The 14,648-nt window shown below is 35.4% G+C and overlaps 1 protein-coding gene across 4 annotated transcripts in view; it reads left to right on the plus strand.

The window, feature by feature from the left end:
• Positions 1-14,648, plus strand: part of LOC6051796 (potassium voltage-gated channel protein Shaw) — a 261,314-nt gene that overhangs the window by 230,248 nt on the left and 16,418 nt on the right. For all 4 annotated transcript variants that reach the window (XR_005277836.1, XM_038258170.1, XM_038258172.1 and 1 more), the window contains 4 exons: positions 1,226-1,420; positions 12,122-12,340; positions 13,189-13,792; positions 13,854-14,000. Coding sequence is in view for 3 of the 4 variants with exons in the window: in XM_038258170.1 (XP_038114098.1) it covers positions 1,226-1,420; positions 12,122-12,340; positions 13,189-13,792; positions 13,854-14,000 (1,165 nt within the window). In the remaining variant the exon portion in view is untranslated. The remainder of the gene's footprint in view (positions 1-1,225; positions 1,421-12,121; positions 12,341-13,188; positions 13,793-13,853; positions 14,001-14,648) is intronic.

Raw genomic sequence — 14,648 nt, forward strand, 5'->3', positions numbered from 1 at the left:
TGTATTTGCGAGTTTGTTTGTTTGTTTGTCGTAGTCTAATACGTCTTTAAGCAACTCAGTAAAATTCGAGTGGTTTATTGCATTTCACATTCCCATTTCGAATAGGACAATTTGAAAAAAAAAAACTTGGTACAATTATGCAAAGATTTAAATATGTCAAGTGAATTTTGGGGAGATCAATACAGATCAATAATTAATTTTAATTTTTTCAAAATATTTTTTGCACTTTTTTCAACAATTTTTAAACTTTAAACCCACCATGCAACACTCAAAAATGTCCCAACCAAAAACCCGCCCTTCATTTGGATGTGAATGTCATTTTATGAGAGTATGTGTGTGTGTCACCAAAAATTGGGCTAAAAGCCGTTTCGTTTTTTTACGCTCTGGACGACAGAGCATTTGGAGGTTTCCTTTCCTTCTTTCCCACTGAGAAATTTCAGTTCGGTTTCCGAGTGCCTGAAAGAAAGAGGCTTTATTATTAAATTATTGCTTTGCCCGCAGAATGGCTTGCGAAAGCGAAAGCTTCCAGAATGCTTTATTGCGCTGACGAGGATCGGATGCAGAGGAAAAATTGAAAGGAGAAAGGAATCCTTCAAGGATGAGCCAGAGCGTCACAGTGGGGGACTCCGGGGGAAAAGAAGTGTCCTTTTTCTGATGCTTCGTTTATTCTATTGAATTTTGAGTGGTAAGTGAGGATTTCAAGATGTGAAAAGCGATAAAAGACCTTCCAGCAACAGATAGGCTGATTTAATCTTTGAATTTTAAATATCTTTATTTAGGATGAAACATTAATCAAAATTCTCAAATAGGACCCACTTCTCAGCAAATTTTCAACCCTTTCAGCTAGGACGTGTGATTCCGACAGCTTTTAATCAAAAGCCGCTTATGCTAATCAGGCTTTCCATGTCGTCATATTCATTAATCATTTGATTTTTGTTTGTTATCTCATCGCTTTAGAGTATGGAGACACACACGTACATAAAATCCCAAGCTTTGCACTTTGACATTGATTAATACCCTCGGCAGGGGTGTTTGTTTTGTTTATTTTCCGTTGTTTTCCAACCCGGTTGTCGCTGAATGATGATGATTCCACTCTGATCTCGCGATGAAATTTAAACTATCTGATTAATGTCCTTGATACACAGTCAAAGCAAATAGCATTAAAAGCTCGTCAAAAGCTTCCCCCCAAACAGATCAATAATTATGTTTTTTTTTCTACTTTCAGCACCGGAACACGCAGGAAACGTTGGCTGTTTTAGATAGGCTAGATTTAGATACGGAAAAACCTACCGACGAGGAGGTCGCGAAAAAGTTCGGTTTCGAAGACGCTTACAATAAGGGCAAGGTGAACTGGTGGCAGCATCTGAAGCCGCAGATGTGGTCCCTGTTCGACGAGCCGTACAGCTCCAACGCCGCCAAGGTGAGTACAAGTGTTTCTGTTTGAATTAAGTAACCAACGTTGTTAATCGATAAAATTATCGTCGATAGTATTATCGTCTGACGATAACGATAATGGTTATCTATATCGTCGGGACGATAACGATAATCTATCGTTGTCGTTATTTCAATAATTCTATCGGCGATAATCTTGTCGCCGATAATGAACAATAATTATTTTTTTAAATCTTGATTAATTCAACCATATCTATGATTAGTGATTTTTTACGATTTCGCAGACAGCGTGAAATTTGGGAAATTCCAAAATTTCCGCAAAATCCTGTGAATTTTAAGGATATTTTGTAATCATTAGCAAGTATAAAAAAAACACATATTTTATTCACAACGGTTTAACACCTTTGTAAATTTGACAAAAAATATGTTTGCTTTAATCACAAATTTTCATTGAAAAAATTGTATTGTATTTCAATTATTTAAGCAGTTTAAAAGAAATAAAGCAGTATTAGTCATTTTCCAAATTTTGAGCTTTGGGACCACAGGTTGGATTTCGGGAGTTTTTAGAAGACTTCATTGATATTTTGTATATTTTTTCCAGTGCAGTATGTTACTTTAAATGTATAAAAAACATTTCAGTATATTTGTTGCTGCAATAAAAATAAATTCAATTGAGTAAATCCTGAAATTAAGTTTTTTTAATCTTTGAAATGATTTGTAAAAAATAAAAGTAAATTCAATTGAAAAAAAAATTATAAAAGATTAAATTACTTGGAATTTATATTATTATTTTAATCTTAAAAAACAGCAATTCTCTTAAACATTGTAGTTTATTCTTAAACCCATGAAATATCCACGAAACTTGATGGTCCCGTAAAACTGTCAATTTTCAGCTTGAGAAATCACATGACTTATTATAATTATAATTAAATGTTCAAAAATTTTTCCGGTTGTCCATTATTAGATTTAATAGGCTATTACAGCATTTTTCTTGGCCTGTGATATTTCCAAGGAATTTTTTGTTTTCGGATAGTAGTCCCTGTGAAAATGCTTTTTTTTCATCATGTTAAATTATAAAAACTTTAACTTAAATTATATATTTTGAAAATGTAGCAAATTTCAATATTTATATATTGTACTCAAAATTGTTAAAAAAAAGAAATTCTCAAATTATCATAATTTGCAATATGGGTTTCAAATGAAGCTAATTTTCTTATGTTTTTTTTCGCAAAATACCATATTTTTTCGAAAATACTCAAATTTTCAAAATTTGCAATATAGATGGGTAATTCTCTACCAACTCACACGAAATCGGGAAAAGTTGCCCCGACCCCTCTTCGATTTGCGTGAAACTTTGTCCTAAGGGGTAACTTTTGTCCCTGATCACGAATCCGAGGTCCGTTTTTTGATATCTCATGACGGAGGGGCGGTACGACCCCTTCCATTTTTGAACATGCGAAAAAAGAGGTATTTTTCAATAATTTCCCAAGTAACATTTTAGGTTTTAAGTAGGCCATAAAAGCCTATTTAGGCCGGATGAGGGTTTCCAGAACCATGATAAAACCTGTAAGTTTAAAAATGTTACTAGGGATGCAGCCTGAAACGGTGATGAGATAGAAATTTGGTGTCAAAGGGACTTTTATGTAAAATTAGACACCCGATTTGATGGCTTACTCAGAATTCCGAAAAAACGTATTTTTCATCGAAAAAAACACTAAAAAAGTTTTAAAAATCCTCCCATTTTCCGTTACTCGACTGTAAAAAATTTTGGAACATGTCATTTAATGGGAAATTTAATGTACTTTTCGAATCTACATTGTCCCAGAAGGGTCATTTTTTCATTTAGAACAAAATTTTTCATTTTAAAATTTCGTGTTTTTTCTAACTTTGCAGGGTTATTTTTTAGAGTGTAACAATGTTCTACAAAGTTGTAGAGCAGACAATTACGAAAATTTTGATATATAGACATAAGGGGTTTGCTTATAAACATCACAAGTTATTGCGATTTTACGAAAAAAAGTTTTGAAAAAGTTACTTTTTGCGTTTCTCTTTGTTTCGTCGTCCGTGTCTGTCGCGGGTGACCATGAACGGCCATGATCGATGACGACCAACTTTTTCAAAACTTTTTTTCGTGAAATCGCGATAACTCGTGATGTTTATAAGCAAACCCCTTATGTCTATATATCAAAATTTTGTAATTGTCTGCTCTACAACTTTGTAGAACATTGTTACACTCTAAAAAATAACCCTGCAAAGTTAGAAAAACACGAAATTTTAAAATGAAAAATTTTGTTCTAATGAAAAATGACCCTTCTGGGTCAATGTAGATTCGAAAAGTACATTAAATTTCCCATTAAATGACATGTTTCAAAATTTTTTACAGTCGAGTAACGGAAAATGGGAGAATTTTTAGAACTTTTTTAGTGTTTTTTTCGATGAAAAATACGTTTTTTCGGAATTCTGAGTAAGCCATCAAATCGGGTGTCTAATTTTACATAAAAGTCCCTTTGACACCAAATTTCTATCTCATCACCGTTTCAGGCTGCAAATTATTGAAAAACACCTCTTTTTTCGCATGTTCAAAAATGGAAGGGGTCGTACCGCCCCTCCGCACGAGATATCAAAAAACGGACCTCGGATTCGTGATCAGGGACAAAAGTTACCCCTTAGGACAAAGTTTCACGCAAATCGAAGAGGGGTCGGGGCAACTGCTGTGTGAGTTGGCGGAGAATTACCCAGATATCAAACGAAGCGAAATTTTGTATGCTTTTTCACTTTATTTGATTTTTTTAAATGATAAAATTTTCAAAAGATACCGTTTTTCAAAAATACTCAAATTTTTAAAATAGGCAAATGGGTGTCAATAAAAGCGAAATTTTGTATGCTTTTTTAAATTAATAAAAGTATTTTTGTAAAATACTAAAAATATTCAAAAAATTCTGTATTTGTACAAAAATAAACAGATTTTCAAAATTTGAATTGAAATTTCGTTTGCTTTTCAATTTATTAAAGTTTTTTAAATACTAAAATTTTCAAAAATAATCTATTTATTCGAAAATACTCAAATCTTCAAAATATGCAATCATATATAGGCACATTCAAATTGGGTTTGCTTCATAACAAATTTTGCGTCTCACCCATATTGCAAATTAAAAAAAGTAGTTTTTTTATGAAGATGCGTTCATTTCTGAAATATATTTATGTTATTAAAAAAACCCTAATGATGTGAAAAAACAAAAAAAATCTCTGTGTATGATAATCATATTGTTAATTTTAAAACAATGAATATTTTAAAAAAATACGGGATTTTTTTACGTTTAACAAAAAAAAGCTTATGTAAAGGGTAAAAGCATACAAAATTTCGCTTCGTCTGATACACATATTGAAAATTTTAAAAATATGAGTACCTTCGGAAAAATAGCTAATTTGTGACAATGTGAATGTAAAAACGAAAAACCAAATGTAGCTTCGTTTTATACCCATATTGCAAATTTTACTATTTTAGAATAAAAAACGGTATTTTGTGAAAACTTTGATTTTTATTAAAAAAAACCTTGATAAAGTTAAAAAGCATACAAAATTTCGCTTCGTTTGATACCCATACTGCAGATTATGAAAATTTTAGTACTTTCTCAAAAAATTCGGTATTTGGTGAACAATTTTGATTATAGATTTTACTTTGAAACTTACTAGATGCTTAGTGAAAGCATTCAAATTTTATCTTGTTATGGTTGAATCAAGTCGATTTTAGAAAGATTTAAAAAATTAATAATCGTCGATAATCTTATCGCCGATAGAATTATTGCATTAACTATAACTATAGTTTATCGTTAACGTCTCGACGATAACAATAGAACTATCGTTATCGTTATCGAGCTCGAAATTTTATCGTTAACAACCTTGGTGGAGACGCATGGTGCTTCAAATCTATTAACTGAAAAAAGTCTTAGATTTCTACTAAATAATTCAAGTTTAACAAAAAAAACCATAGGCAGCTTATAACATGAGCTGAAGATTACACATTTCATGTCACAAGATATTTTCCAAATCCAAATCTTGTTTTCTGTGACCCATGATCTACCCGACTCCTCTGCTAATCGGATTAGGTAACCTTTCTCACACTCTCTTCAGCAATACAGAACCCAACTAGACACATTCCATACCAAAGAGGAAACGATCCGGCACATAAAATTGCTAATTAATTTTGCAACAACTTCCCATCACCGTAACACACTCACACTAGCCGCCCCATTCAGGATGTCCTAGTACATTAAATCCCAAACTAATTTGCATATCGTAAAGCACTCTCTCTCTCGTTTCACACTCCGTTTGTACCTACTACTTGGAACCCCTCAGGTTGTTCGCTTGGACCTCAACTTTTTTCCCACTGAAATAACCCCCCTTAAGCTTTTATGCTCGGCAAACGAACCGATAAATCACCTAGTCTGTAATAACCAACTCCTCACTCTGAAGGAAATGCTCGTATCTTGTACTGCGTGGAGTTGGGGAGACCACCTGAACCACACAGGATAAAACGGAACTAACCTAAAGTTTTCAAGTTCTTCTCCGGGACCGGTAGACGGAAGAGGCCTTTTCAAACAAATGGCCTTCCCCCCATCCAGAAAGGAAGCTTTGATTGGCAGATTTGTATATTGGATGGATGGATGGATAGATGAATTGTTCCTGACCTGCTTTGGGGAGGGCACAGAAGAAGCTTTTGTTCTTGAGTGCTTTGTTTTGCGTTTTCAAGAACGGTTGACTGTGAAGAGAGAGAGAGAGAGAGGGACGCCTATCATTATTCTGTCAGTCGCTGAAGGAAATCGATTGGCGGAAGAATCGACGTCCTCGAAGTGCCCCAAAAGAAGGATCGCTCGGGAGGATTCTCAAGGTTTACGTCACCGCGGTGAAACTTTCCCATCAGTGAAATTGAAGGGATCTCGATGAGATGGGAGGGGGAAATAAAATAAAATATATTGCCAAATACGTCACCGGAGCAATATCGTCAAATGTCCTCGGTAGAATGTAGTCGGGGATGTGAAGAAATTTGAAATTTCCTTGAAATTTAATCGGTACTCATTTTCTATCTCAATATTTCAACAAAATATTATTTTCAGTAATAAGACATCCGTTGCAAAATTTTGGTGGAATTTACCATCACTGACATTCTGAAATAACCGAAAGATGAGAAACTTTGCCATCTTCCTAGTCAGGAAAGAGGGATTTGCTTCATTTCTCGTAGGCACAATCTTTGGCCGCGAAGAGATACAAAAGTTTGAGCTAGCTTGACCTCCTTCTTCGCCTAACTTGGAAGAGTAGTTTCAACCTTGCGATACAGATGAAGAAGCGGTCGTGCTGAACGTGCTTGCCAAGTATCAAAGTTATTCAATTATTCAGATTTTAAGTTTTTCCCTCGCGCCACGCAAAGATTGGATCAGCTGAATTGTGATTTATTGATGGGAAACGATATTGTTAGCAGTTAGGAAGTGGTTTTGCCCAGTAGTTTGTCGCTTTACAGGAAACAATTATGTGGTGCTCTGTACAGATTTGTCATTTCAGCCATTCCACGTCAAACAGGAAGTCTGCAAATCAAAAGTGCTCCGATTTGGCTCAAATATGGAGTGGGGGTTCCTTGGCCCAAATAATAAGACCCGTATTTTTTTTGTTTGGTAATTAGGGTGGTCCTGTTTGAAAAAGGGTGATCCAAATAATTACATTTTTCGTCGATTTCCGCAAAAAAAAAACACATTTTTCAAAAAATCATATCTCTGGAACGGCTGAACCAATTTTAGGACGTCACAATTCAAAAGAAAGGTTATTAATTGGGCTTTTTAGAAAAAAAATATGTTGAGGTCCAAAAAAACTAGCGGAATATTTAAAAAGGTCCTATGAAAATTTAATTTGCCGTTTTCAAGGTCTCGGGACCAAAGAGCCCATGTCTGAAAATATTTTTTCCTGATTCCTTGTAATATTTACATAACATATAAAAAAATTGCGGATATCCATTAACATGTTTCGGAAATATGATTTTTTTTAGCATATAAACCGGGTTTTTCGACGCGCCGCGCGCAAAAATGGGAAAATGACGAAAACGGGTAAAAATCAACTTTGTTACTAAAACTGCGATAACTTGAAAATTTCAGCGATGACCTATACATGTCTGAGTACCAAAAGTTGCGTCATTCAATTTTGAAAATTTCAAAGAACCTTTTCAAATATTCAGCTAGTTTTTTTGAACCTCAACATATTTTTCCTTAAAAGCCCAACTAATAACCTTTCTATTGAATTGTGGCGCCCTAAAATTGGTTCAGCCGTTCCAGAGATATGATTTTTAGAAAAGTGTATTTTTTTTTGCAAAAATCGACGAAAAATGCCATTTTTTGGACCACCCTATTTCGGATAGGACCAGCCTAATTGCCAAACAAGCCAAGAAATCCCCACTCCAAATTTGAGCCAAATCGGAGCACTTTTGATTCGGAGACATCCTGTTTGACGTGGATTTGCTTATTTTACAGTTGTGTTTAAAGATGAGATTTGAAATAATAAACTAAAATGCAGGCATCTTAAAAAAATTAAAAGCGTAAAAAATTCTTTCAACGTTCAAAAATTATATCAAAATCATCAAAATGGAATATTATTTCATTGTTCCAATTCTCGATAATTCAAAACATTCCGAGCGTTCATTTAGTTTTAACCTTTATTTTGGTAAATTCAACTTGAGCTTATTTATATTGTACAAAAATGTCTTATTGCAATTGTTACAAAAATTTCACGAATGTTTTTTTTTTATTTTGAACGAGTGTGAGTGAACGATGAATTTCGAATTCTTTTTTATTCTAATTTTTCCGAAATGCAATTCTGGGGCACAATTTGTTGAACAGAGATATTTAGTGTTTTTTTTTTCTAAATCTTAGTATTTACGCACACCATAAAAAAATCATGGTAATATTACATCTAGGAAACAGACATCTCTTATGTCATTAAAAAAAACTATCAAATCAAAAAACTAACTATAAATAAGTCATTCTTATGTAATATAGCCTGATCTTTCCGATAAATAAATATTTTCAGATTTTTAAAATCCATACATTTAAAAACGTCCAAAAATGCTTTATTAGGAGAATCGGGGTAAAATGGGCTCAAGATTATTTGTGCTGTGCCCTATTTTCCTGTTTTTTAACCTTTGCATGGCAATATCTCAGCAACTAAGAGTCGCATAAATAAAGTTCAAAAAAGCAAAATATAGAGAATTTTCTCAGCATTTCAGAAATATATTTTTCAAAGGTGGGCAAACATGGGCACTAATTTTAAAAAATGAAAAACAGCGACTATTTTCAAAAAAATTACCCAAAAATGGCTCAAACTTGAAAACGGTGCATTTTACCAAAAATTCACTAAAGTACTTATTGATTGCAAATTTGATTTCACATCGAAAAATGAAATTGAAAAACTTTTTCGACCGATATTTCGATTTTTTTGAAAAAATCTGTATTGATTCAAAGAACCATAACTCGGTCAAAAATGTTTTGCCAATTCTGGAAATTTCTGAAAAGTTGGCATTTGATGTCCTCTAAAACATAAAAAAATAAAAAAAATAAAAATAATGTTTTTTTGCAAATCAAGTTTTAGTGACAAAAAGTTAAATTAAAAATCACCAGTTTGTTTTACCGTGTATCATTTTTTTTCAGTGTAGTCCATATCCATACCTACATTTTTGCCGAAGACACCATATCGATCAAAAAATTCCTACAGATTTTTGAATTTTCATACATCATTTTTGTATGGACAGCTGCCAAATTTGTATAGAAATTAATACGGACAAACTTATGATGCAAAATGGATTCTTTGGGCATGCCGAAGGCACAAATAACGTTTCAGTTGAATTAAAAAATACAAAAAAAAAAATCGAAAAACCGAAATCTGAGAGAACTGCTCTATATAGGTACTTACAAAGAAATGTATAACAAAAGGTCGAACGACGTAAGGCCAAATGGAGAAACGGGAACGGAATCGACGTAACACCTTATAATGTGGCCCTCTTAAACCTTGCGGTTTCGTCAACGGATCCACAGTAGCGTGGTTCACGTTTCTATGAAAAAGACAAAAGTTGTTATTTTGTCTTGCATCAACCGGAATTTCGTTCTTTTATGTCCCCAGAAGCACTCCTGAAAATTTGAGCCCATTTGGTAGGTATAGGAGCTCCAGTTTTAATTTGAAATTTATATGGGATTTTGATTTATTTTCCATGGAAACTATCTTTTTACATTGTATTAGGTTTTTTACAAATCGATGAAATGACTTGATTCTTATAGTAGGAGATAGGTTTTGACCTGGGAACAACTTTGTAGAACATACCAACATGCTAGGAAGTGACCCTTTAAAGATACAGATACTTTTAGATGGTGGCTTTTGAAGGGGCTTTACTTCAAAAGCCACCATCTAAAAGTATCTGTATCTTTAAAGGGTCAATTCCTAGCATGTTGGTATGTTCTACAAAGTTGTTCCCCAGGTCAAAACCTATCTCCTACTATAAGAATCAAGTCATTTCATCGATTTGTAAAAAATCTAATACAATGTAAAAGATAGTTTCCCATGGAAAATAAATCAAAATCCCATATAAATTTCAAATTAAAAGGAGCTCTAGAACCGAATGGGCTCAAATTTTCAGGATTCCGGTTGATGCAAGACAAAATAACAACTTTTGTCTTTTTCATAGAAACGTGAACCACGCTAATCCACAGGTGTGTATCGTTCTTTTTGCGACAAGACTCCGCCTCCCTGATCTCCTAAGTGTGAAGGTATGGCACGGGGAGAGGGCACCGAATACCTATATTTTAAACTTAGAAAAGGTCTAAAGTTTTTTTTTCACTTGTTTTTTTTAAATGTCCCAAATGCGATTGAAATAAAAAAAGAAACATGAAAGGGTTCCCGTGTAGATCAATCAGGAACGCGATGGACTCACAAAAAAACACTCCACTTTTATGAGATTTTTTGATTTTTATGATCAAATTTAAAAGTGAGCCCATGATTTTTTTCATATTTTTTTGTGAAAATAGCCCAAGATTTTACAAAAAGGCTGACGAAAAATGCAGGATGGAGCAACTCACCTAAAAAAATACAAAAATCATTTACTGAAACTGTTTTTTTAAACCGCTGTAACTTCACATGGTTTGTATTTAGGACAATGGTCAAGAAGAAGACTTTTGTGTAAAATTGTCTCGTGTTCGGTTTTTGAAAATTTTGATGCATTTTCGTTAGTCTTTTTGTAACATCTTAGGCTATTTTAACAAAAAAAATTGAACGAAAAAAAATCGTAGGCTCACCTTCTAACTTGACTTTTAAACTTGAAAATCAAAAAATCTCATAAAAGTGAAGTGTTTTTTTTTCAGTGTATTTTTTTCGGAAAGCCCGTCAAATTTCCTACAAGTTTGTCTTTGACCATTTCTTGAAACCATGCAACGGCTTTGAGACACAGCAATATTTAAATTACGAAATACAAAAATATTTAAAACACTTACGCCCTTCTCAAATGTCATTATCGAGTGAAACTGGCTCCATATACACAAAAATGGCTTATATAAGCGTAGGATAACATGTCTACAAAGTTTCATTGAAATCAAAGAGGGTCAAGAAAAAAGTACCTTTAAAAATTCTGTTTTGGGCTGGAATTGCTCGTCACAACCATCAAGAATAGTTTTTTTTTCAAGAATGGAAATTTCGCAAAAATAAATTGACAATTTATGTTGTTTTTCGAAACAAAAAAAAAGCTCACAAATTATATTTGAAAGATTCTAAAACTCACAAAAATATGATAAAAGAGAATGCTTTTTTTATAACAAAAAATGGATACAATCAATAAAGAAGAACGATTTTTAAGGTGAGCACTTATGATATATTTTTTCAACGAGAATTAAAAAAAATATTTTTGCAGTAATTCTTAATGAAAAATTGGCTAATGTTCGAAAGAATGAAAAAAAAAAACTTACAAAATGATTAAGACAAGAATAGTTTCTTTGAAAACAACGCAAATTATTACACCCGTTGAGAAAAAAATCATTGTAAAGAATGAAAAAACTCATGAAATATTTCAAGAAGTCAGAAAAAATATTTTGGAATTGTCTGACTAGGGAAAACTCGCTCCTGAATCTTTTAAATTTTCTGATTTTCACTAATTAAATAACTTTTTTTGTAAAACTGTTGATAGAAACCTGCTTGCGTTTCTCTGATTCAACCAATAGTCCACTTTCGAACTTTTGTCCATTCGATATTGTGTCCCTCGACCTTATGTCGCATATAGTCTAGACTCGATTATCCGAAGGCCTCGGAAAAATTTCACTTCAGATAATCGAATCACGAAAAAATATGCGTTTCTTTGTCTCATTTTGTTTATTGTAAAACTCAAGTATGATCCGTCAACTACTCTAAACTGTTTAAGAATTTGTAAATCCAAGATGGAAAAGGAGCGCGCGACTGCAAAGCCAGCAAAATCATTTTATGTTTGTAAACAAGTATTCGAAAAATATCTGTCATTGATTGCACGGTCTCGTACATAATTGAGCTCAATTTGGAGCGAAAAAAAATCAGAAAATTTCTGAATGAAGAACACTTTGAATTTAATAAACTTCTAAATACCTGGAAAATGCTCATTGCCATGCGTCTTCGCTTTGAATATACCTTGGAAATGATTCTCGCTAAACTAATTGCCCCATTTTCTCTCTCTTTACCTTCGCAGATAATCGGCATCATATCAGTATTCTTCATCTGCGTATCGATCATATCATTCTGCCTGAAGACGCACCCGGACATGCGGGTGCCGTACATCCGGAACATCACGGTCAAGACGGCGAGCCAGAACACGTCCTGGGTGCTGGACAAAACGCAAACGAACGCCCACGTTGCGTTCTTCTACATCGAGTGTGTCTGCAACGCTTGGTTTACGTTCGAAATCATGGTAATTTAATTTGGACCGACCGACGGACCGCCTCACAAACTTGCCAAGTCGTCGTCGACTTTTTCCCGGGGTTGACTTTTCCCGGCAGTCATCATGGGGATTTTTCCTCCCCGTTTGCTTTGGCTTTGGCCTTTGATTTATTCCTCGCGCTGCTTTGCTGTCTCTGTCGGTTGACCTTCCCGGCGTCGAGAGACCCTAAATAACGAATCCCCAAACATACACACACACTCACGAGGCACGCATTCAAATCGGTTTCGATCCGGCTTTTGATGTTGTGTTTTTCCTCCGAGTCCTACAAATAGGATTTTCTGGGGCTTTTTTCGTATTTCTCGTTCGACTGATTTTTTTGCCGTACGACCAAGCTGGGGGGAGCTTCCGCGACGAGCCTTCTATTTGTTGGTTGGGTCTCGAATTTTGGTTTTTTGCTTGTTAGGCTTGAGCCTTCGCAGTTTTATATTCAAAGGTTTTTGGGGAGGATGATGATATTGCGCGCGCGGGTACGCAGTCAAGCCGAAAAACGATGGGAGTAAAAAATTGTTTTTTTTTTTTGTATTTTGTTTGGTGTCCCACTGACTGACCGACCGTGTTCGAACCAAACTATAAATAATCAAATATTTACTAAGGGATTGAAATGAAAGCTTTATGAGTTTTTTTTTGCCCCAGTGGGTCGCAAAAGGTCGTATTGGATTTAAATTGGTACGGTCACCGAATCGGATTGTTTTAAATTGAAAATTGGGTCCAAAATAAAATAAGATTCGAGATTAAAACCATGCTTGGAACGAGTTTGTATCTTAGTTCCATCCAAATCCAAATATTAATATTAAACAAATCTTCCCAACCCAAACTAGGTGCGGTTCATCTCTTCGCCGAGCAAGCTGCGGTTCATCACCTCATCTGTGAATATCATCGACTACATCGCGACGCTCAGCTTCTTCATCGATCTGATCCTGCAGCGGTTCGCGTCCCACCTGGAGAACGCCGACATCCTCGAGTTCTTCTCCATCATCCGTATCATGCGGTTGTTCAAGCTGACGCGACACTCGTCCGGGCTGAAGATCCTGATCCAGACGTTTCGCGCTTCGGCCAAGGAGTTGACCCTGTTGGTGTTCTTCCTGGTGCTCGGCATCGTGATATTCGCCAGCCTGGTGTACTACGCCGAGCGGATACAGATCAACCCGCACAACGACTTCAACAGCATCCCGTTGGGGCTGTGGTGGGCGCTGGTCACGATGACCACCGTGGGCTACGGGGACATGACCCCCAAGACCTACATCGGGATGTTCGTGGGAGCGTTGTGCGCGTTGGCCGGTGTGTTGACGATTGCCCTGCCCGTGCCCGTCATCGTGAGCAACTTTACGATGTACTACTCGCACACCCAAGCGCGGGCAAAACTGCCCAAGCGACGGCGCCGGGTCTGCCCCATCGAGTTGACCCAGCCGCGGAGGGTGCCAGGTGAGTTTCGGAACCCCCCCGCTGAACCCCGCAAAGATCAATAACTATTTCTCGTTCAAAGGTCAAGGCGGTCCGGGGCAGTGCGTCAACGCCGGATCCGGCAAGCTTCCCTCTTCCAACGCGCCCAGCACCGGAAGCATGGATCAAACCATCCGCCGCATGAACGCCAACCGCACCATCACCAAGGACGTCATCCTGCCAAAGATGGGTAAGCTGCACTGCTGAGAGAAATATCCCGAGATTGTTAGCTTTTCACTTGTGGCTTTTTTTTCTTTTTGTTTTCATTTTTGTCTTTAAATTGATGAACACTTGTGCATTAGTTGGAATGGACATTGGAACCAATTCTAAATAAAAAATTTGCTTGCAAATTTGGTCGACGAGACAGTCTTGTATCTCACATTTTTCACAGATTTTATTATAAATCCTTACCACACTGAGGAAAGGCTTTTAAATAACTTAAAAAATGAACGTTTTAAATAAGCCTCCTACCGACTCTGAATCAAATTTTGAGCAAATTTCGGAACTAGTTCAACCAATTTTGTCCTGATCAGTGCCATTCGATCCAGTTTCAGGTCCCATATGTCTGTTTTGAAGGTAATTAAGTTTGATGGAGTAAATATTTCAAAGACAAAAAAATTTGGATGATCCAATAATGAGTTGAATTCCAGAATACTTCAAAATTTTCCCGGGTCTTGACTTTTGATCTGTAGCGGATTTATTTGAAAACAGAGATAGTTTATTGAAGGTTTTTGTATGAATTCAGGGGCATTCAATCAAATTTACAGAAAGGATGCTTCTGCAACTGATTCTGTAAGGAAGGCATTACACGTTAAGGTGGTTTGATTATGTTTTTTTT

Source organism: Culex quinquefasciatus, chromosome 2 (assembly GCF_015732765.1).
Source record: "Culex quinquefasciatus strain JHB chromosome 2, VPISU_Cqui_1.0_pri_paternal, whole genome shotgun sequence".
NCBI lineage: Eukaryota > Metazoa > Arthropoda > Insecta > Diptera > Culicidae > Culex > Culex quinquefasciatus.